General features: G+C 36.8%; 1 protein-coding gene across 5 annotated transcripts; it reads right to left on the bottom strand.

Moving 5' to 3' along the window:
- Positions 1 to 2,285: 2,285 nt before the first annotated feature.
- On the bottom strand, positions 2,286 to 22,576 carry LOC306853370 (septin-6). 5 transcript variants are annotated; one of them, XR_013782733.1, is made up of 11 exons: positions 22,499 to 22,576; positions 20,648 to 20,762; positions 18,105 to 18,300; positions 16,100 to 16,286; positions 14,508 to 14,669; positions 11,644 to 11,740; positions 9,912 to 10,080; positions 9,435 to 9,567; positions 8,037 to 8,227; positions 7,241 to 7,297; positions 2,288 to 6,095 (listed from the first exon to the last, which is right to left on the bottom strand). XR_013782733.1 is itself a non-coding variant. In XM_079390722.1 (11 exons), exons 1-10 carry the CDS (start codon positions 22,541 to 22,543, stop codon positions 6,828 to 6,830), a joined length of 1,299 nt encoding a protein of 432 aa, XP_079246848.1. In that variant the 5' UTR covers positions 22,544 to 22,574; the 3' UTR covers positions 5,308 to 6,095; positions 6,786 to 6,827. The 5 variants fall into 5 exon arrangements, 4 of the variants coding, with proteins under 4 accessions (XP_079246847.1, XP_079246848.1, XP_079246846.1 ...); XM_079390722.1 differs by lacking the exon at positions 7,241 to 7,297 and adding an exon at positions 6,786 to 6,831 and having other exon boundaries at positions 5,308 to 6,095; positions 22,499 to 22,574; XM_079390721.1 differs by lacking the exon at positions 7,241 to 7,297 and having other exon boundaries at positions 2,286 to 3,683; positions 22,499 to 22,574.
- Positions 22,577 to 23,153: the final 577 nt, after the last annotated feature.

Genomic DNA, 23,153 nt, shown 5'->3' with positions numbered 1-23,153 from the left:
CCCAAATTCTTCCTTCCAGTCAACTTTGCATTTAATATGCTTTGATACAGCACTCTGTAAACAGCCACACCTTTCAGTAATGACCCTCTCTGACTTACCCTCTTTGTGGAGGGCGTCAATGTTCATCTTCTGGATCATTGCCAAGTCAGCAGTCTTCTCCATTATTGTGGTTTCAAAGAACAAGAGATACCCGGAATTTATACTGTAGGGATGGTCATTAATTGAAACTCAAATGTAAATATTCTAATATTTTGAGATGCTGATTTTTGACTTTCATCAGCTATAAGCTAAAACAAAAAAAACTTTACATGCAATGTAACTTTACATGCATTGTTTTGCTTTACATGCAATGAATCTAAAATATATGAAAGTTTCACTTTTTGAAATAACTTACAAGAAAAAAAATGAAGTTAAATGTAAAAAAAACTTTTTCACGACATTCTAATTTATTTGGATGCACCTGTATATATATGTGTGTGTCTGTATGTATATGTATGTATGTATGTGTGTATGTGTATATATATATATATATATATATATATATATATATATATATATATATATATTACACACACATACATACACAGACACACATGCACACACACATATATACACACACAATGCCCTCCAAAAGTATTGGAACAGTAAAGACAAAATTGCTCTGTTGGCTGTGGAGTCAAGACATTTACAAATATGATTAAAAGATGATTATGAGACAAAACTACAGAATGTCACATTTTATTATTGGGTGATTCAACACATAGATGTTTTACCAGCTAAGAAGTTCAGCACTTTTAGAGTTTCATCCCTCTATCTGATGTGAGCATAAGTATTGGAACAGTTGCCTCACAGGTCTTTCTAAGTGATCAACTGTGTCCTGTTGCATTAATTCTTCAGATATTAAATGCAGGGAATGTGTCATATCAATTATATCCATTACTTCTGCATTCTGAATCTTGCATTTGATGATGACACACACAAACCAGGATGAAGACGAGGGAGCTGACTTTGAGAGAAAAGCAAGCAATTTGGATGCTAAAAGAAAAGAGGAAGTCAATTAGAGCTATATCAAAAACAAAGGGCATGGAGAAATCAAGAGTTTGGAAACCACCAGCGACACCAGCAACCAACAACTACCTGATCGGCTGAGAAAACAACAGTAGTTGATGACAGACAAATCATAAAAGCTATGAAAATGAACCCTAAAAGACATGTCTGTAAAATCACCAACAACTTCCAGAAAGCTGGGGTGATGCTCTGACAATCTACTGTCCTCAGGAGACTTTGACACAGAATTACAGATGCTACATAGCAAAATGCAAACCTCTGACCAGCACCAAAAATAGAAAGACAAGATTAGAGTTTGCAAAAAAGCACAAAGGTGAGCCAGAAGAGTTTTGGAACTGTTTATGGACCGATGAGACAAAGATGAACCTTTATCTAAGTGATGGGAAAGCAAAAATGTGGAGAAAAAAAAAAGGGAACTGCAAATGATCCCAAGCATACAGCCTCATCTGTAAAGCATGGTGGAGGTGGTGTCATGGCATGGGCATGCATGTCTGTCTCTGGAACAGCCCCTCTCAACTTTACTGATGACTTAATGTATGATGACAGTAGCAGAATGAATTTGGAAGGGTACAAAACCATCTTGCCTACCAATATTCAAGAAAATGCCACCAGATTCATTGGGAAGTGCTTCAAATAACACCCTGCCAGTTCAGTCAAGGAATTTATAAGAGCAAAGAAATGGAAAGTCTTAGATTGCCCAAGTCAATCTCCAGATTTAAATCTGATTGAACATGAATTTCACCAGCTGGAGAGGAGAGTAAAGGCAGAAACTCCCCAAAACAAGCAACAATTGGGATTGGCTGCATTAAAGGCTGGGAAAAGTATTTCAAAGGATGAGACCAAGAGTCTGGTGATGTCTATGGGTCACAGACTCACTGCTGTGATTGTGTGCAAGGGATCTGCAACTAAATAGCTTTTAATCTTTTATATCTGCCTTATGTTCAACTGTCCCAATACTTAGGAGAGGGATGAACTCTGAAAGTGCTGTTCTTTTTATTTGGTAAAACATGTATGTGTTGAAACGGCTAATAATAAAATGTGACATTCTGTAATTTTGTCTCATATCCATCTTTTAATCATATTTGCAAATGTCTTGACTCCACAGGCAACAGAGCAATTTTGTCTGCACTGTTCTAATACTTATGGAGGGCACTGTGTATATATATATCATTTATGATATAAATATCATTTGGAGGGTAAATTATGAAATAGCATATCAGGTTTTTAAAAGTTTTATTGAAAATGTACACCATGGAATCTTACTACAGTTAAATATTTCACAAATTTCTGGTATTACGGGTGGGGGTAATTGACATTAAGGGGAAAATATGGAAGATGACTAGAAAAATGTAGGTCAGTCTTGACACCCAAAATGTTTCACACAGAAAACAGTCACTTGTCAATAATGTCATTAATCATTAAATCTCGATATTGATACGCAAAATAGGTCCTTAAAAATTATATGTACTGCACATATGCATGACTGTCTGTACCTCGTAACGGACTTATTTTAAATGAAATGACTGAAAACCTTTGACATATCTAAATGCAATATTTGGCAAAATGGGAATTGAATGTAACTGCACATTGTACCTGCTATAAATACATGTAATAAAATAGTCCAAAGAAAGAAGCATTGAAATGTAAATATGCCTAAGCAAAGAATAACTCCATATATAAACAAAAACATGTTCAGGGCATGCAAAAGAACAGCAGATAAAGAATATAAAAAGTGGCACTGAATGTGACCTACATGGTATTTTGACAGGTGCATCATTATTCTTTAAGATTATATTTTAAATAAAGTATAACTATATTGCTGAGACCATTTAAGACTTGAAATGTATAGGGCATTACAAAACATACAATACAAACCTCTCAGATTTTGCTTATATTAACCTCATGCTTTCAAATAAAGATTCTCATTAAAATTACAATTAAACAGCTCTCGCTTAACACATTTTGCTGCATTAACAGGAACTTTCGGGCCCATTTTCTTTGGATTTTCTCAAAATTCACAGCCAGCGTGTCAAAATGTTTTCAAGTCTTATTAAAGAATCTTACGAAGCTTAATTCACACCCTAAATTATACATAGTGTTTGCAAATAAGTTAGTATCCGTTCGCTCCTCACACTTAACACTGTGTTAATGTTGATGAGGACATGCAGGTTCATTAACAAACACATGTATTCATGAAAGAAACAAAATGATTGTTTAATTGAACAGAATGAGACTGCAAGGCAATATCATAGACATAAAAATCTAAACTGAAAAACCTCCAAAGCATTCCTTTAGTTCACAGCCTTTCTACTAGAGCTTTGGCACTGGTTTCACCAGCAAACGATGCCTGTAAAAATGCTAACGAGGGACTGCTTAGCATGCCCTAATTAGGAAACAGAGCTAATATTTGTTGAAAAATACCATGTTAAGCCCACATAAGGCCATGTTCAACAGGGCACACAGCATGAAAGTTTAAAAATAAAAAAAAACAATTAAATAAAATATTCAAACAAGGCTGACGGAGTGAAAAAGACAGGAAGAAGAGTGGAGGCTTAGTTCTCGTGGAAGCTGCAATCCCCTCTTCCAACAGGTGGCCAAGACAGAGTTAAAAGAAGCTAGAAGAAGAGAGGAGACAAACGCACATTAGAGAAAGTATCAGGAGGCCACTAAACTCAACAGCACCAGTGGGAAGACAAGTTTAAATCAGTGAGTTGGAAATAGTCTAGAATAGTTAGAATCTTTTGCCAGCCAAAAGCATGAAGCATTTGGAATGTGGGCGGATAAGAACACACCGTCCTTCTGCCTTGCTTCGAATGCATTGTGCATTTGCTTTTAAATGTGCATGGATTAGCTCATCTTGCATTCTCCATTTAAAACTGTGGTCAACAATCTAATCTAAAACTTAGCGAAGAATAAAACAGCTTAACAGGGACAGTGATTATAATGATTGCATTTTCCCTCCCCACCTTTCTGAAGAGGCACAAATTTTAAAGGAATATAGTTCACCCCTAAATAATTCCTCTCCTTCATGTAGAGGAGTTTGTTTCTTCATCGGAATGGATTTGAAGAAATGTAGCATTGCATTACTTGCACACCAATGGATTCTCTGAAGTGAATGGGTGAAAACTTTAACCGATGAACGTGTGGATTACTTGTGGATTATTGTGATGTTTTTATCAGCCGTTTGGACTCTCATTCTGATGGCACCCATTCACTTCAGAGGCTCCATTGGTGAGCTAGTGATGTAATGCCAACTTATCCAAATCGGTTCTGATAAATAAACAAACTCATCTACATCCTGGATGGCCTGAAGCGATTAAAGGTTTTTTAGTTTTTGGGTGAACTAGTCCCTTTAAGCATATTAGTCACACAAAGCATCAAACATCACACACCGCAAAAAAGCACAGCCTCAAGCAAAGCTTTTGGTAGCACAAATACAAATGTAAGTAAAAGCTGCAGAAAGAGCCCAAAAATTAAAATACAAGAGGTGATTTATGAGAAACGCAGAGAGCTTGGTCCACACTGCCTCCCCTTAGCCGTGGGGTACCGGTTAACCAAAGAGTCTGGGCCTGGTCCCTTATCAAAGCCATACTACTCAGTGCAGAGCCAGGGATTACTGCAAAGGAAAGTAAATACACACACTGCAGTGAGCAGGGACACTGGAGGGAGCAAAAGCGTTAATAGATGATAAATATCACATCAATACCACCTGTTGAAAGACCAGCATCCAGATACAATACAAAACCAACAGAATCACTTTGATTTTGCTGAACAGTCTATCTTTAACCATAGCTTTGAAAATATAATTTACAATTTAAGAAACTCAAAATGAATCTGTCATTTCCTGCAGTGACTCAGAAAACTCGTCTAGACTTCCTACATCCTCATACAAAGGATCTTATGACATTTATGTAATTTGACTTGTGGTGGTGGTCAAAAAAAACTTCACTTGAGAATACAGGTCAAACCTTTAGAAAATAAATTCAGATGTATGATTATATGCTCAGTTAAGCATTAAGATGTAATAAATTGCTTCATAGGTGAAAGTCCAGCTACTTCCTAAAGCAAATAATAGAAACATAAATTGATGAATCAAGATTTTTCAATACGGAGTAAGCAAATCAAACACCGACCATGTCACTCTGAGTGCATAAACATTTAGTCACACTTTTATGAATAATGCAAATAATAAAATGTAGAATTGTCTGATATTCATACACAATGACTTTCCCACAGTTTAAAGGTTTATGAAAGAATGCCCTTTATTACTGATACAAATATTGATCCCTTCGGAATTGATATTTATTTATTAGAAAGTGATTTTTTTTATTAATTTTGTGAAAAATAAAATGTCACAAAAATAAAGAGTTATAAAAGGTGCTTACATTTGAATGAGCTGTGCCAAAGTTTTTCTAAACTAATACAAGCATAGCAATAACAGGTTTATAAAACAAAACGAAAACATTGAGGTATGGCTACAGATGACCAGACAGCATCTGTATAACATGCATGAGCTAAAATGAGACAAAGCATCATGTTCCATTAGAAAACAGAGTAAAATGCCTTAAATCTCACTGCACGACTGAACTGAACGCAGCTCATGCATCTTCCTGTTATAACACTAGTGACAATTATGGTACTACTAATACAATTTGTCCCATTTTAACCTGTGTACTCAACTACTGCATACCCACAACAGTAGCCACGCAAGTTGAATCAAACACTAATCATGCAGAACAAAGCAATATCATCATGACATCATAACACAGCAAGTAAACAAAGAAAAAGAAAAATCGCATGTAAAAATTTTTTAGGAGTTAAACAATCTAAAAAAGGAGTTAAACAATCTAAAGAAGGATTCCATTCACAGTTAATATCCCTCCTCAGCTGTGTTATGCATGAAACTGGGGGGACGGGACGGGAAAGAGAGGGGGGAGGGAACGGGAACAGCATGGCTCAGGAACACTGAGGGGGGGAAGAGCGCATTCACAGCGGGCAGGGGGAGCACTTTCTACAGGAATCCCGAACTGGAAACGAGAGAGAAGGAAGATTATTGTTCCCTACAGGTTTCACACTGTTGTATTCACACATTAATTAAAAAATATGTTAGTCGTGCATCTGTTAAATCATTTCAAAGCGGTTGCAGGGGGTGTATGTGGTAAGGCTTCGAATTGTTCTCTTTTTACCAGATAAAATTCATTACAAGGTCTCTTCTGTAGTGTTATGTACATGAACCGGATATCCCAACTTTAATAATTGTGTTCTTTAACTGTTGCTAAGATGTCTGTGGCAAGGGATGGCTCACTCAACAACAGCATTATTTTAAGGCCAAGTAGTGGACTAGTGTGACCCAGCTGTAGGAGCCGAGCCATTAAAGGCTCTTTTGTGCAAGATCGTGGAAGAGCAGTGGAGTGCAAACAACAGCAGATTGTTATGGATTCAGATGGCAGATGGCTGCACATCACACAGAGAGTGCAATAAACTCTCGCCTGGCACTAGTGACATAATATCCCCTGCTGCTGCTGCCACAGAGACGTTCTTCACATTACCAGCACTTTTAAGCATGAATAGGAAAAGCTGTAATTACTACTGCAGTGCTTTAAAAAACCGCAATTACAGGATCAGTCTAACTGACCATCATCATTACATGTGTTTTTGTAATTTAGCTCCCTCGCGAATGAGGGTTTGTGCCTTAAGAGATACTTTGAAAGCCTTACCAGCATAAGGTGTCTCATGCAGGACTGGGAGCAGGTGAGGAGTTAACTGGAAAACAGCATGGATGAGACGTACATGACACGTGCACAAACTAGACAAGACACCTTACATGCAACATCAAATCATAATAACCTACAAGCCCTGCAAGAGCACTGAGGAAAACTGTACCATTTATCTTTGATATACACACAGGAGCATGGAGGAGAAAGTGGTAAGAATCTGGACTGTTATTGTAAAGGCTGCAAGTTTGATATGAAATATTGCATTTGGAGAATCTTGTACATTATATACTCCAAAAATAAAAAGCACCTCCTTTATTGCATGACACCAACAATTAACAGTGTTTCCTCAGTATCTCATTGCTGTGAAAAGTGCTGCCTTGTGAGGACATACAAGAAGCTTAAGGGGGGAAACAGTTAAAAACGGAAGAGATTGATATGAAAAAACAACAAAAAACCTTGTCAGTGCAAGTGTCTTCCTCCCATATAACACTCAGGTGAATGCAGCAAATCAGCTTGAATACATAACCATGAGTGATTACCAGCATTAAAGAAGCAATTTATTTGAGCTCTGATTATTTGTACCTTTTTCAGATTGATTGTGCTTGATCGAAATGCAATATTGTACTGTTAATAATGTAATCATTTAATACCATGAAAACTAGAATTATATTGCATGTATAATAACGATATAGAACTGTCTAACATGTTCTAGTCATAAAACACTAGCACACACCAGACTGGGTAATGTAAATGATGTAGTGGATATTTTATATTATAAATGCACAACAATATGAGTATCTTCACTACTGTTCCAAAGTTTGGGGTAAGATGTTGTTTAAATAATTCTCTTGTGCTTACCAAGCAAGCATTATTTAATTAAAATACAGTGCAAACAGTTGTGCTGCTTAATATATTTTGTGGAAAATGTGATAAAAAAAAAAAAAAAGAGGCAGTATTTATTTTTAACAAACCTAATCTAAATCTAACATCTAATTGAAAAAAAAGAAATCGTAAAAACCTTTGAACAGTAGTGTATATTTCTCAAACTAGAGATTTCATTTTCATATCACTACACTCCATTACTATTATTCATTATCTAAATTTAACATTTCTTGCAATATCACTTGAGCATTCAGTGAAATGCTATCACATGTACACACGTTCACACATGTTCTCCTGCATCGTGATCTTCTGGTATCTCGGGAAGGGAAGGTTGTGAGGGTTAGGAACCATGTAGAGGTCAATACTTACTTTTTCCTCTCCTTATCCTTCTTGAGTGTGGCAGAGCTACCTGCCTGCTGGGTCTGGGCCTGCAGCAGCTCAGCAGCAGTCTTCTTCTGCTTGAAGCCGTTTAGCTCATCATCGAGAGCCTTCTTCTTGTCCTCTAGTTTCTTCTTCTCATCCTGGTGAAGCTTCTTGAGACGGTCAAACTTTTCATGAAGCTGTGACATGAACACCACAGAGTCAGTATATGTTACTGAACAAACAAAGCTACAGTAAAATAGTTCAATATATAGAAGTAAATAGTATATAGTAAGTATACAAAAATAATGTTTGGATGCATTTGATTGTTTAATCCAGACAAGCTATACAGCTACTACAGTATACATACTAGGGATGTCACAATTCTCAATATAATATCGAACCCTTCGGTACAGTATCCACGGTTCAATATGTGCTTGTGAATCGCAGTTTTGCATTTAAATAATATCTGTGTGTTTTATTACTCTCAGAATTGGCTGTGTGTGTGTGTGTGTGTCTGTGAGTTCACGTGTTGAGATGAGGAAACACCCCCGCTTATATTTTAAAAAGCCACACGCCAAGCATCTTCCCTTGTAAAAACATGCAATAAGCCTTTCTAAACTTGTTGTCCAACAAAAGAGAAGTTTTACTTCACAACATCAGTCAAGTGTTTGAAATAACTTCCTTTTGTGATCTGATGTGGCTTCCTATCCCCAGACTGAGGCAGAAAATATATTCTATACTGCAATAAAGGCTATGTCGATTAGAAATGGATTACAAATATACTTAATCATTATGAAAATACCCGAGATGGCTTGAAGAACACAGATAAACCACATATTGTCATAGGCGAGTGTTTATTGTCCTTACATTTCATCATTCAAAGCATTTAACTTTATATCTTCATTTTATTCAGTTACAGCGATAGCGATGTCTTTATTCAAATTAGGGATTTCCTGGAACGTCATCAGTTTACTTTTATGATGCATTTGTGGATTTTCTTCGCGAGGGTGCCGTTTTGCGTCCAGTATGAATGAAACACACATTACATGGGTAAAAATCTGAAAAAATAATACCTCTTTCAAAAGAAAGCAGACATACAATAATCCATACTTTTTCCAGTGTGCAGCGGTTTACAATGGTTTTTTATTGTTAATTTGTTGCAAAAAAGCACTCTGATGTGCCATGCCATCAGAACCGAACCAAATTGAAAACAGTCATTAAAAACCGAGGTACATATTGAACCTTGGACTAACTGTATTGTTGAATCCCCTAATACATACCATGTATTGCATGAGCTGTGGATAACACTTTTGACTACATTTATAATTACTAATTACATAGTAATTAATAATTACTTCTAGGCTATAATTACAGTCTTCAAACAAACAAAACAAACCAACAAACCTCCTTTTCTGCCTCTTTCAGCTCTGCCTCCTTCTCTTTGACTCTCTGGACAAACATCTGTCTCATCTCCTCCTCCTTCTTCTGCAGCTCACCCATGAATTCATTCCTCTTGGCCTCGTATGTTTCCTGGAGGCTGAACATAACAAACCACACACAAAAGATTTTTTTAAAGGTTTTTTAAATACACCTAAAATGAATTAAATCGCTGAGATTAAGCCACTTTAATCTTCTTGGATCTTTTAGGTTTTGGTTACCTGGACTTTCAATGAAGGGTCTCTCTAATATTATCTTAATTTGTTTTGAAGATGAACCAAAGTCTTATTGGTTTGGAATGACACGAGGGTGCATATATAAGTGAACTATCCATTTTACCATAACATTTACCATGCCTGTAAATGCAGACTATAAATCTTTCTGTCATAGTTTGTGGTGGAGAACTTTTTCCAGATCATTCAGTGTGATTGTGAGGCTCTTCACCTGAAGGGTTTGCTGTCAGGGTCTGTGTCTTTGAATCCCATCTCCTCCAGCTTGCAGCGGCGGTATAGCTCATAGTGGCGAGTGTGAGTCTGCTCTCGCAGGTCCTCCATGTTGACCCTGATCAGCATTTCTCTCAGCTTCACGAAATCACAGTGATTCTCATTCTCCACTGAAAAACACAAAACATGATTTTTACCACCAATGACACATTATAACACAATAACACATTAATTACTGCATTACCTTCAAAGCAGGAGTTATTAGTCTGAGTTAAAGATCTGGGTAGTTTATGGAAAAGTTGACATGACACTATCTTAAGTAATAGTGATACAACAATGTATTTTAAGCATGTGGTTAATTCTTATGGATGTATAAAAGCTGTTTTGTATGACATTGTGTAATTGAGAGACTTTCTTGTAAAGACAATGCGATTACAAAATGCATTAGAAATGGTGACCATTTACAGAATCTAAAAGACACTTTAAAAAAGGTTTTTAAAATACACTTAAAATGTTCATTTTAACATCTTGATGTTACGGAAAATGTGACTTTTGATAGCATTATTCCCTTTCATACCACTGATAGAAGGACATGACCTCTTTTAACAGTCAGTTTGTATAACTCTGACCAGCTGTGATCTAGTATTGTTAACACTACCAACATTCCCTGCAGCTGTTATTGTAACAGTATAAACAAAATGATTTTTTTTTACATTTGCTGAAATCGTGAGTGGTGCTTGTCTGTGGAAAAGTTCATAGGATTTTTTACCAGCTCACAAGCTGATATACATTTGCTTACAAATGCATCCCACTCTACATGGCTTTAATCCACGTACCTTTGACCATTAATCAAGTAAACTATGTGCCATAAATCACGAGTAAACAATTGAAACACAGCAGCAGTAATGCATGAAATCACACGCATCACATATATCCATATTTTCCTCAGTCATGTCAGCCTTCCATCAGGCTAAATTAAGTAAGAACACCTGAGCTGCCCTGTGGCTTCATGTGCTGATAGAGAGAGTGAGAGAGATTCAGAGTGATGTCACAGAAGCCTGAGGGCAGTCAGAGCACTGCTGCTATAATATTACACATCAAATTACTACATGTTAACGAAAATTGACAGGACAAATAGTGATTGAAGTGAGCTGGATTAGTACATCTTATAGAGCATGACAAATTATCATCATTGTACTGTCAAGACAAAAAGACACTGCAATATGTATATGTACTTTAACATTCTTTGACACTGACAGTAAAAATACATTTTTCGTGAGCAGCAAATCGGCATATTAGAATAATTTCTGAAGGATCATGTGACGAGAATAATGGCTGCTGAAAAGCTTTGCCATAACAGGAATAAATTGTGTTTTAAAATACATTTACATAGAATACAGTTTGGGATAGGTTTCACTAAGAGATTGTGTCTGTGGTGCCATCAACCAATCACTGCTGTACTGACGTCATTTTCCTGTTGCTCCACAGTGATTAGTCACATGGAAGTTACAGCTAAGTTTCTTATTCTGACAGCCCTAATACATTAGCATTCTGCCCTGCTGTGAAAAAATGCAAGAGAGAAAGAGGATGGTGTGTTGAAATGGAGTGTCCAGGTTAAGCGCTGCAGAAAGGGAGGGACGGGATGGGTTTGGATGTCCTGAACAAAGAGGCCAGGGCCAAACAGAGGGAAGAGCATAGTGTCATTTCCTCTAGAAGACGTGACCAGCACTTACCCTGGACGGTTCCCCAAGGGTACTGGCGTGCTCGCACCATCTTGTTCCCAATCTTCACTTCCTCAGTGCTTCCCACCACTGCAAAAGGCAAATGACCCTGTAGAGCACATAAAAAAACCCACAAACAAATAATTTAGCAGAAATACTCCAGTCTAATTTAAGTTCTGACAGTAACAGACTTGATTATGCAACATTTAAATCCATTTAATTAAAAAACATGCTGTTCTGTGTAACTTTCTAGAACCATGAGAAAAATGTATCACGGTTTACACAAAAATATAAAGCAGGGGTGCATTTCCCCAACAATGACGCAACTCGCTGATTAACCACCATAGTACGATGCATCGTTTTGGAAACTAACTATCTAGTCATGACTGTTTCCCGAACACGGTCGCATATCCGTCATTTGAACCACGTTAGTTCAATAACATAGGGCCATTGTTAATGACGTCACACGCGTGTGGTGGAGGAATTACTTATGCTATTTAACTGATTAGAGGTCTCTAAAATGCTACTGTATTGAACATGGCACCTACTGACTAATTTACTATTTTTGTTCCCTTCATTGTGCTTTGATGTTTGATTCATCGCAGGTTCCCTCTTACGTCATACTCCAGGGTTCCCTTTGGTATTTATGCACATGCGCACTCTTCAAAAACAGCGCTTACAATGGACGTGTAAAAATACATAATTAAAATGCATTTTATATTTAGATATAATGGAAGATACAGATAGTACTGCATGTTAGATTCCTTGTTGTGCCCAAGAGCATATTTATTTAAGCCAATACATCTTACTAACAAGAAACTATGCTTCTAACCACAGGTTGAGAGCTGTAGTTGAAACCACGTAAGTTTGTGACGCTGATTGCGAACATTCGTTTGAACTATGGATTTGGGAAACACCGAATCGCTGAACTATGCTGGTAATGACGGAACTTGAGACCATAGTTGGCTAACGATGCTTTTTGGGAAACGCACCCCAGCACAACTGTTTTCAACATTGAAGAAAAAAAAATCTTAAGCACCAAATCAGCATATTAGAATGATTTCTGAAGGATCATGTGACATTAAAGACTGGAGTAATGGCTGCTGAAAACTCCACTTTCTAAAAGACCTCTAAACAGTAGTTTAACTAAATGCATTTGTCTGTCAATCAGTATGGTTCTAAGAGCGTTAACACAGAGGTCTAACACAGCATCCACCTCTCTACTTAAGTACTACTACGTCTCACAGTGGTGAAACCCTCAAAGAAATTACCTTGTAAAGATAACATTTACTAGACAAGAATGGCCTTTAAATCTACTGAGAAAAATATGAGGGCACATCCCACTTGAAATGAGTGGGAAGGGACCTGAAGTCAGCTCTCTTTGTTTTCAATGGTTAACCAGTACTGGAAGACTTCCACAGCAACCCCACAGGCACAGGCTGTGTGGTGAACTGACATTCATTCATTCAGCCTGCTCTATACGAGTGTGTCTATCCCACAGTAAAAACATGTTGTTGTGAGAGTCCACTGAAGAAGAATGCCTCTCCTTTTGTGGTGTCACTTCCTGTGAGCAAACATAAGCAGGAAAGCTGGACACCATATGGATTCCTTCTCACTTAAACTGTTGATGTGAAATGAGAACTGGACAAGCGCTTAAGTATAAAATATGGCTGTGTTGTGTCCAAGCAAAACAGGACATAGTACATTTGTGATTGATTCTATGTAAAAGGATTTTAAGTGGAAGAGGAATGCTTCATTCTTAATCTTATTTTTGTAATCATATAATACAAAATACTGCAAGTACATTTTATTCTCTTATATAGCACATAGTAACTAGATTTTAGACGTAGAAACAAAGGCAAAACCTTTTCTCAACTACATGGACAATTTTAGGTATCACTCATATCAGAAACACATACAATGTGGGATGAGTTACACACCAAAGCTTAAAGAGACAGTTCACCCAAAAATGAAAATTCTGTCATTAATTACTTAGCCTCATGTCGTTCCAAACCTGTAAGACCTTCGTTCATCTTCGGAACACAAATTAAGATATTTTTGATGCATTCCGAGAGCTCTCTGACTCTCCATAGACAGCAAGGATCCTAACACGATCAAGGCTCAGAAACGTAGCAAGGAGATCGTTAAAATAATCCATGTGACATCAGTGGTTCAACCGTAATTTTACGAAGCTACGAGAATACTTTTTGTGCACAAAAAAAAACTAAAATAATCACTTTATTTTATCATGAGGGTGAGTAATTAATGACAGAATTTTCATTTTTGGGTGAACCATCCCTTTAATACTTCGGGGCCTGTTTTTTATATAAGCAAATTAAAGCAATATTAATCATTATTACTCTATACATTAAAAGAACATCATGTTTACTGCATGTAACAACAGTAACTGAACTTAAACCAAAATTACGTTTTCATCTTCCTGAAAACCAAAAATAAGTTTATTTAATAATCGATAAATTAATCAAATCATTTAATGTTTCTATTCCAATTTAATTTGTTGTGAAATTTATATGATTTATTCAAGTATACATTAAATAATAAAGACATAATGAATAATGAAAGACAAAAAAAATAATGAAAATACAATGAGCATGTAATACAATGCATATTTTCATTCAAATTCTCCTTCCTAGAGTCATTTTTTTCCAGCTGATTAAGGCGTTTTGGACATTGACTTTTGAGGTAAGTTGTTTTATCAAGTTGATTTTTTTGACATTTTCCTATGGTTTAAACAATTATTGAGTAGTTTATCTAGGTTGTGTGCACACGTAAAACACAGGCACAGACAAAACATGTCATTGGGGAAGTTCTAACTAAATGAACAAAATAATTTTGGCTAAATAGAAGTTACTTACATTCATGGTTGAGTTGATCTCTGCCACAGTCTCATCGTCAGTGGGAAACTGGTAGATCTGGACGCCGTTGCTCACCAACTCACTTGTGATCTTAATTTTGAACTTAGCAAGTTCACTCTTTGAGATGGCATCTGATTTGGCGATGATAGGGATGATATTCACCTGTACATAAGAGGAGAAAGACTTTTTGTAGGCACTGGGGAATAATCACCAATCAGAAATTAAATCAATTTACATACACGTGAATTATAAGCATATAAAACTCCAAACAGCTCTAGTGAGTAAATATTTCCCTTTCAGACAGCTAGCTTTCAACCACTCAGGCAATATATTACTAAATACAGATGTAAGCAACTCAAAGCAACCTCAGAACATCTTGCTAAGTGCAGATAAATATAGATACTCAGCTTCTCTCCTCTTTTATGCCTAAGCAAATTGAATAAATGGCACAGAGTGCTGAAAAAGACTGCATTTACTTTATGTGCAGAGGCTGCTGCAGACACATGTATCTGCACAAATAGACATCTCTTTTTAAATTTTTCATTAGGAGCAGCTAATACAATTAAAATGAACTCCATAGAATGCTGTGAAAGCTTACATAAGCTCAACATGCGCACATCTGAATGTGCCTCAAACAGAACAGAATTAAGCATATGCAGCTATTTGATATTCACTTTGAAACCAATTCAGAGACATTTAAAGAGATAGCTCAGTTAGAGAACCTCTATCCCCATTCACTTTCATTATATATTATAGAAAAAAGGTTTGGATGTTCTTTAAAAATTCTTTTGTTTTCCACAAAAGAAAGACATAGTTGAAGGCGAGTAAATTATTTTTATTTTTGGATGATATAAACTACCTATGCAGGATAAGTGCCAACCATGCTAATAGGGGGGATAATCAAATCCCTCCTCCACTCATGACTCTCTCACGCACAAGTGCACATATAGAGTGCTCTGATCCCACCCACTCAGTTTTTACACTCCCTGCCGCCCACACCACCATCTAAATACTATTCTCAGTAGCCTGGCCACTACATTTACACTTTGTCTGTTTCCGGTAAGTTACTACTGATGAATTGTGAGGTTCATACAGGCACTTTAAATAAAGGTTTAGCCACAGTGCGAGTACACAGGCATCTCTTCTCAAGCATACGAGGCAACTGTTAGGCTCAGCTTCAGATCTAAGAGAGCATCTTTGTTCAAGGAGTCTGTGCAGCACAGACAGAGATGAAAGAGAATGCAGTATTACACAGCTGACCTTCACTGACTCCATCTGCACAGCTCCAATGACATTAAACATGGCATAGCCATCAGCTGAATGCTTAATAACCCACATCAACCATTCTGCACAGTGAAACAGTAAATAATGCTAAGCCACATATATGGAGCAGACGTTACTTTTATTATTAGTTAAATAATAAAAGTTGTATTTGCTAGAATAAAAAATAAAAAAAAAGTATAAATTACAGTCATGGAGTAGTGTATTTTTGACTAAAAGGATACACCAAAGATATTTCTACCATATCATCATACTGGTCAAACTTAGGTGTGATCAAACATTTAAGAAATAAAATAAAATGCATCACTAACCTTACTGTCCAACTTCTTCATAGTAACCAGGTCAAGAGACTTTAGTGAGTGTCCAGTGGGAGCGATGAAATACAGACAGGCGTGGATCCGTGTATCATGATAACTGTGTAGGGTGCGTTTAATCTTCAGTTCCTCCTGAAGGTACGCTTCAAACTGAGCATCAATGAACTCCACAATAGATTTGTAACTGCAAGTTGAAAAGTGAAAGAAGTGGAAATAATAAAACCACACACACTTAACACTCACACTTAAGTAAGATTAGTGTTACTATACAAAGAGTTTAAGGCTTCAGGCTTATGACAGAACTGTATTAAAACTCTATGAGCTTTTAGTGGAAAAGGTACTGGTTCAGGCATCTATAAATAGTTGGATAGCTCAAGACTCATAAAAGCGCATCTGCAGGCAAAATAAAGCTTGTCACAACTATTCAGCTTAACATGCTGTTTCAGTCAAATCTGAATGCCATGAAAATCCTTTATAACTGGCACTTTCTTGGCCTATGGCATCAGAAACCTGAAAGTGGGGTTATATCTGTTTTCCTGTTACCATACACCCTTTATATTATAATGAGCACTGCACACAAAAGTGTCACATGACAGAGATCAAAAAAGCAAGAACAACAGAATTCCTTTTTGAGATTTTTTCTCATGAAAAATGCATCAAAGACTCTGAAGTCCCAAAATAAACAAGGCCATTAGAGGGTGGCAAATCCTCGGTGGAATCTTTTAATTTATCGGTTACACTTTACTTGTAGGGGTGTGCATAAGACTGACATGACACCTTCATAATCATGACATGATACATGTCTTGTATGAGATGTCTTTGTTATGGGTTAGGGGTAAAGGTAGGGGTAGGGTTAGGGTTAGGTCAAATAATGTCATCTTTGCACTAAAAATGACATAACTGAGCGAATGACACTTCATGACAGTTGTCATAAACATGCATAAAAAAACCTTCATATTAGGTTATGAAGGTGTCATGTCAATCTTATGCACACCCTTTCAAGTAAAGTGTTACCAATTTATCAGTAAAAAGTAATCATTAATTGTTGTACAATTCCAAAAAAAAGCAATCCAAGACAATGTTCTTTGCAGTCGTGACTAATGACAAACAAAGCTGATCTTAGTTTCTCATCTGAGGTTTATCATCTATTATGAAACATATCAGGCTGAGTTTAACATATAATAATAAATTGTTTATAATAAAATATTTCACACACATTGACAATTAAAACCAACAACAAATTTGCATGCATTATTAAAAGGACAGTTCACCCAAAAATTTAAATTTGGTGAATTTCCAAGGACAACAGTTTCACCTAAAAATCTTCTTTACTGTTCTGCTGAAGAAAAAAAAGTCACCTAAATCCTAGATGGCCTGAGGATGAGTAAATTAACAGCATTTTTTTGTTTTTGGGTGAACTTTCCCTGTAGGTATAAGTAAGCATATTCTACTTATAATCAAATGACAAACGTACTAGTGGAAGCTTATAACTAACATTCTGGATCATCATATGTGACCCTGGACCACAAAACGTAAGTTGCTGGGGTATATTTGTAGCAATAGCCAAAAATACATTGTATGGGTCAAAATTATTGATTTTTCTTTTATACCAAAAATCATTAGGACATTAATTAAAGATCATGTTCCGTGAAGATATTTTGTAAATATCCTACTGTAAATGCATTAAAACTTAATTTTGATTGGTAATATGCATTGCTAAAAACTTCATTTAGACAAATTTAAAGAGAGTTTTTTTGTTTTTTGCACCCTCAGATTCCAAATAGTTGCATCTCGGCCAAATATTGTCCTATCCTAACAAACCATAAATCAATGGAAAGGTTATTTATTCAGTTTTCAGATGATGTATAAATCTCAATTTTGAAAAATTGACACTTATGACTGGTTTTGTGGTCCAGGGTCACATATGATTAATTTTTTCCTCTGTTTAAAGCAGCTAAAGCATTGGTTTCCTTAACCTCATTTGATCACAAGAAGACCTCACCTGTCCTCTTTATTGATCTGATCTGCAAAGCCTACAGTGTTGACCACATTGAGCTTGAGGCGAACGTTGCTCTCCTGCAGTTCGTAAGTGTTGGATTTGAGCTGTACTCCAGGCTGATTGTGCTGTGTAGGTTCACCCTCAAATTTGGTGTTGAACAGGGTATCCATGAGGGTGGACTTTCCCAAACCCGTCTCACCTGGAAGAAACACAGCAATAAGATACCAGGCTCTATATTTAAGCCTTAAAAATATTATGTACATTCACAATTCTTAATTATTTTTTTCTATAATGGCATATAGGACATTTTAAATAATTAAATAAACGTTGCTATATTATAGTTGTCTCTGCATAATAGACAGGGACAGAAGGAATATTTGGCATCAGAATTTCACACATCAGCTTTAATAGAAAAGTGCACTATTTTGCTGATGCATACAATTCAGATTTTAACCCGCATAATCGGTGTGTAAAAGTCTAAAAGCCATGCAGCAATCCTGGCTCAGTCTGCCTAAAGGTCCTATTCTTGTTTTCCTGACAACCACAAGCGCAGTAGAAATGGACATCATGCAACACCACCAGAATGTTAATTATATGGATGGCTCACATTTGCCATTTCTTCAAAAACTCAGCCTGCAGATCCCATTCCCACGGGCCCATCACTACAGGCATGAGTAAAAAACCTCGTCTGACACATAAAAATAAAGCAGCGATACTCTACCCAGATCAAATGCTGATGAGCAGTGACTATCACAAGGTCTGAAAATCCTGAAACTGAATTAAAGGTAATGCAGGCATCACACACTGATCATCACATAACTCAATCAAAGATTATGGTTATATGAATCACAAGCATCTCATTTCTTCTCCAGATAATCAAAGCATGATATTTACAGCATGCCAAAGGACTCAGCATTCACCAAACCTGAAGCATTGAAGCTGAACCTGCATATGAATGATCAGGAATGAAAAGAGGAGAGACAGGCCTGCTTGACAATAGTCCCTTGCCATTTGCCAAATTCCCTTTACACTAGTTTCTAGAGTTCTGTTGTTATCTCCTTAGAGCTTTAGCAGAAATGGGATAAAAGCCCTGGAAGATGCCCTGAACTTTAAGGGATGCTAACAAAGAATCTGAAACAATGCTGCATTCATATAAATAATTCAACAGGCAAAGTGAATAACAAAATCATGAAGACTTCATAGTACCACAGGCACAAGATTTAGCTAGAATTTTACTTGGGTTATTAGCATAAGGCCTCTTTTAGTGAGGAGACGGCATCATATGCCTGATTCACAGTTCGCCATAAACATTTCCTCATAGCATACTATTGATTTTACAAACAATTTTCAATATTACTATTAAATAATGACTGCTGCATCACACTGTTGTTTTTATAAGACAATTATCAAGAACCTGATGATAAATAAATGTAATTAAAAATATATAAATTATGTTTTTTTTTCTCTGCAGTCCACATCAAACATAATTTTACATCTGTAACTTTATATCTACTATAAATGTAAATTCAAACATAAGCACACATGCACAAATACTATACTACAGCGTTGATTCTAAATACTGTACATTTATTTAACAATTACATTTTGTGTTTATCTATTAAGCAGACACAAATGACTTGCACTGCATTTCAAATATACATTTTATCAATTCATGCATATTCCCTATTAATCAAACTGGTGTTGTTAGCACCATGCTCTGCCTTTTAACCTACAGAAACGCTTTTTTCCTGATATGTTACCAGTTAAAATAGTATGCTATTCTATAGGAATTGCACCTGACATACAAGTATAGACCAGATGACGTCACTCACCTATTAATAAAAACAAGGATGAACCTGCACACTGCTTCAGTTGGACTCTGCCTTGTGGTGTTTAAGCATACATCTGGCCTCCTATACCCACTTTTGATTACTCAAAATGCATTCCTCCTTTGTGTGAACATCACCCTCTTTGTTAAACATTTTAGAACAACTACAACTTCACAACCCAACGTTAAACAACACTGAACTGAAATACACACACCAGCGCTAGTCCAAACTAAATCAACAGCAAACACCACCTGGAATCAAGAGGCGAATTCAGCTGGCACAGTCTCTCTGCCAAACCAACACACATGCACACACCTTGACTGACTCCCACAACATTTTCATCATCACAACATAACATACAGGGACAAATTTGATGACAGAGGCTAGCCCCCTAGAAGCTTTCTTTGTATTACATTTTACTGACCAGGTCAAACAACATGCAAAACAGCATTATCTGAAAGATTATTTCCCCTATTTTCTAAGTGTTTTAGAGAGTAAGAACAGATAAAGTCTAACCAGTTAGCAAGCAACACATGAAATCAGGGTATGAAACAGAGTCGCGAGTTCCTGCAACTGCTCTCCATCAGTGTACTAGTATAGTAAGTGGGTCACAGGACAGACTCAGTATGCGTTCACAGTGAAGGGGTGTGACATGCACCGAAGCAAATGGTTAGTTTCACCCCAAGGAAAGAATGAGCTCCCGCATGACACACTCACCCACGCAGAGGATATTGAAGCAGAAGCCATGGTTGACGGACTTGTTGACCAGCTGGTCCGGCATGCTGTCGAAGCCAACATGACCAGAAAGTGGGACGGCACGAGCACCTTCTCCCTAAGATGAAATAAAAGCAAACCATATGAATGAAACGAGCATGATGACTTCCAACAAAAAAGATCATTTGCACTCTCAGCAATGGCAAGACTTTGTAAGCACCCTAATTTATGAGAATGCAAAAAGAAACATTCTGAGTAAAAGTACATAACATGCACCTCATTGTAAGAGCTTTGACATCAGTTGTAATACTATGGCACAGATCTCAAAGGTTCAGCTCTGTGCACTTCCTCTTTCCTGTCTGATCTCAACTGTCGAAACCACATTCAGGCAACTAGACACGTAAACCTTTTTGCAGCCGCAGACAAATGTTACCATTATCAAGTAATGGAGATACATATGAAGCAAAGCGGTTGTAAATAACGTAACACAAATGTCAAATTTAGGCCATATTATTCTTCAGCACTTCCTCTACTATTGTTCACACAGGTCTGCCACCTGGCCTGCCAAAACTCTGGCAGGAAAGGCTTTCTGCTCACATTTACAGCATATCCTTTGGTGTGTGGGTGTCTGCATATGTGACCTACGCGATGAGCCGAGCGAACGTGCCAAATCATTCGATTTCTACTAAAATAATACAAATGAAGAGTGAGCATTCAATCAGCACAGGTCTAATGTGATAAAGTTCCATTATCCAAATGGAAACATTAAGTTAAACTGCAATATACGGTAATCAAAAGTGCATCCATTTCAGTGAGATGATCAGTTCTGAGGATTACCACCGACCATAAAATGCACATTTCATTAACTACAAAACAAGCAAGCAGGAGAAGTCAGACTGTGAGAGCATCTTATTGACTGAACAAACGGTCACAATCTGACCCACATGTGCAACATTCCCAAACCAGACAACTGTAAGGAGTCCAAAGGGGGTGAACACAACACTGGCTGCTCTGTAACCAGGGGCCCGTTTCATAAAACAAGTTTACCAAATAAGCCAAGTTTATTTCAGTTAGCCTGACTTATTGTCAGTTTATTTGGTTCAAAATAAGTCAGACTAACTGAAATAAACCTGGCTTATTTGATAAGCTTGTTTTATGAAACAGGCCCCTGAACATACTGGATCAAACCCTTGGTTTGAGTAGTAAAGACTGATGTAGACGTCCAGATTTTGAGCTCAGGCTCGAGCCTCATGTTTGTTAGCTACGTATTCACATTAGAGACGTCAGAATGAGCAGAATTTGCATCAGAAATTGTTGTATAGGCCGGTTTCTGACATTAATGTACGAAATACTTGATGAAAGACAACGCCCAGCGTGCTGAGAGGACACAAGGATGCTAATGCAATTAAATATAACTGTACTAGACGCGCTAGAATTAAATTGATTTTGCAATACAATGACGCTGGATAATGTGACTGTTTGTTTTTTTAATCTTGGTTTCTGAAAACACATCAGTCCTGGTCACTTCAAACCGTGATGTTCATCCGTTATTGTTGGCCCTCAACGTAAACCCATTTCCCTTAAAATAGCTGCAGGAAGATAGCAGCACAATTTAAAAGCTGGAGATAAATGTGCTTATATATTCTAACGGTGTACACAAACAATAACAGGCGTTTAGCTACAGCATAATTAATCAGTTTGTTGATAATGGGCCATCATCACGTTCACGAATAAATGAAAATCGAAACTTATTTGATTCGACTATATGTCACACCCGCTAAAATATCTGGCACCAACCCCCAGTCTAGTTTGTTAAACCGAAAGCACATTTTTGTAATAAAACAGTGCTCTTACCGCTTGTCGAGCGATCTCAGTGGCCGCCATGGTTCTCTCCTGCATCAACCCTTCACAGGAAACTGCCTCGCGCACGCAAAGCGCAGCTAACGTTTCAGAGCCGAGCTCAGATACGATGGACTGTACCATTCATGACTGATGCCAGGCGGCTTCTGTTATTTTTGTAATTGCGCAGTTTCAAATTATAATTATATACGAATTAACATATATCAGAATTATTCATCATTTGTTAATTACAATACTCAAAACAATCTGATAATCAAAATATCGCAATCACAATCAATATGACCCCCATTTCGTTAACTGGTATAGTCCTCTTCAGCTCATCTGCTAAAATGAATATTTATACATGTCTATCAACCACAGCAAAGGATGCTGCATGGCGTAAATGTGTCAGAATATGTTTTAAATACTCAAGATTTCAATATACAACAAATATACAACGCAAATATAAACTAACTTAAATGTAATATTCCAAAGCCCGATTTTAATATGATTATAATATTAAAATCCATAGGCATTTGATGCATATGCATTTGACTCATTTACATTACATATTTTAAATGTTATATCTGAATATTTCTGAATCTTATATTCGTATGTTGCTGGAAGGTGATTTATGTGAAAACTGGCGTAACATTTCATTCTTCATATT

Source organism: Barbus barbus, assembly GCF_936440315.1.
Source record: "Barbus barbus genome assembly, chromosome: 33".
NCBI classification, from domain to species: domain Eukaryota; kingdom Metazoa; phylum Chordata; class Actinopteri; order Cypriniformes; family Cyprinidae; genus Barbus; species Barbus barbus.
The sequence above is the reverse complement of the archived record's forward strand: the minus strand, read 5'-3'. Positions and strand labels throughout refer to the sequence as shown.

Coding starts and splice junctions, on each gene's coding strand:
- LOC306853370 (XM_079390720.1), bottom strand. CDS start 22,543: ATGCAGGAGAGAACCATGGCGGCCACTGAGATCGCTCGACAAGCG. Junction 20,763..22,498: donor CTGAGATCGCTCGACAAGCG/GTAAGAGCACTG, acceptor ATTTCATCTTAG/GGAGAAGGTGCTCGTGCCGT. Junction 11,741..14,507: donor AGATCAACTCAACCATGAAT/GTAAGTAACTTC, acceptor TGTGCTCTACAG/GGTCATTTGCCTTTTGCAGT.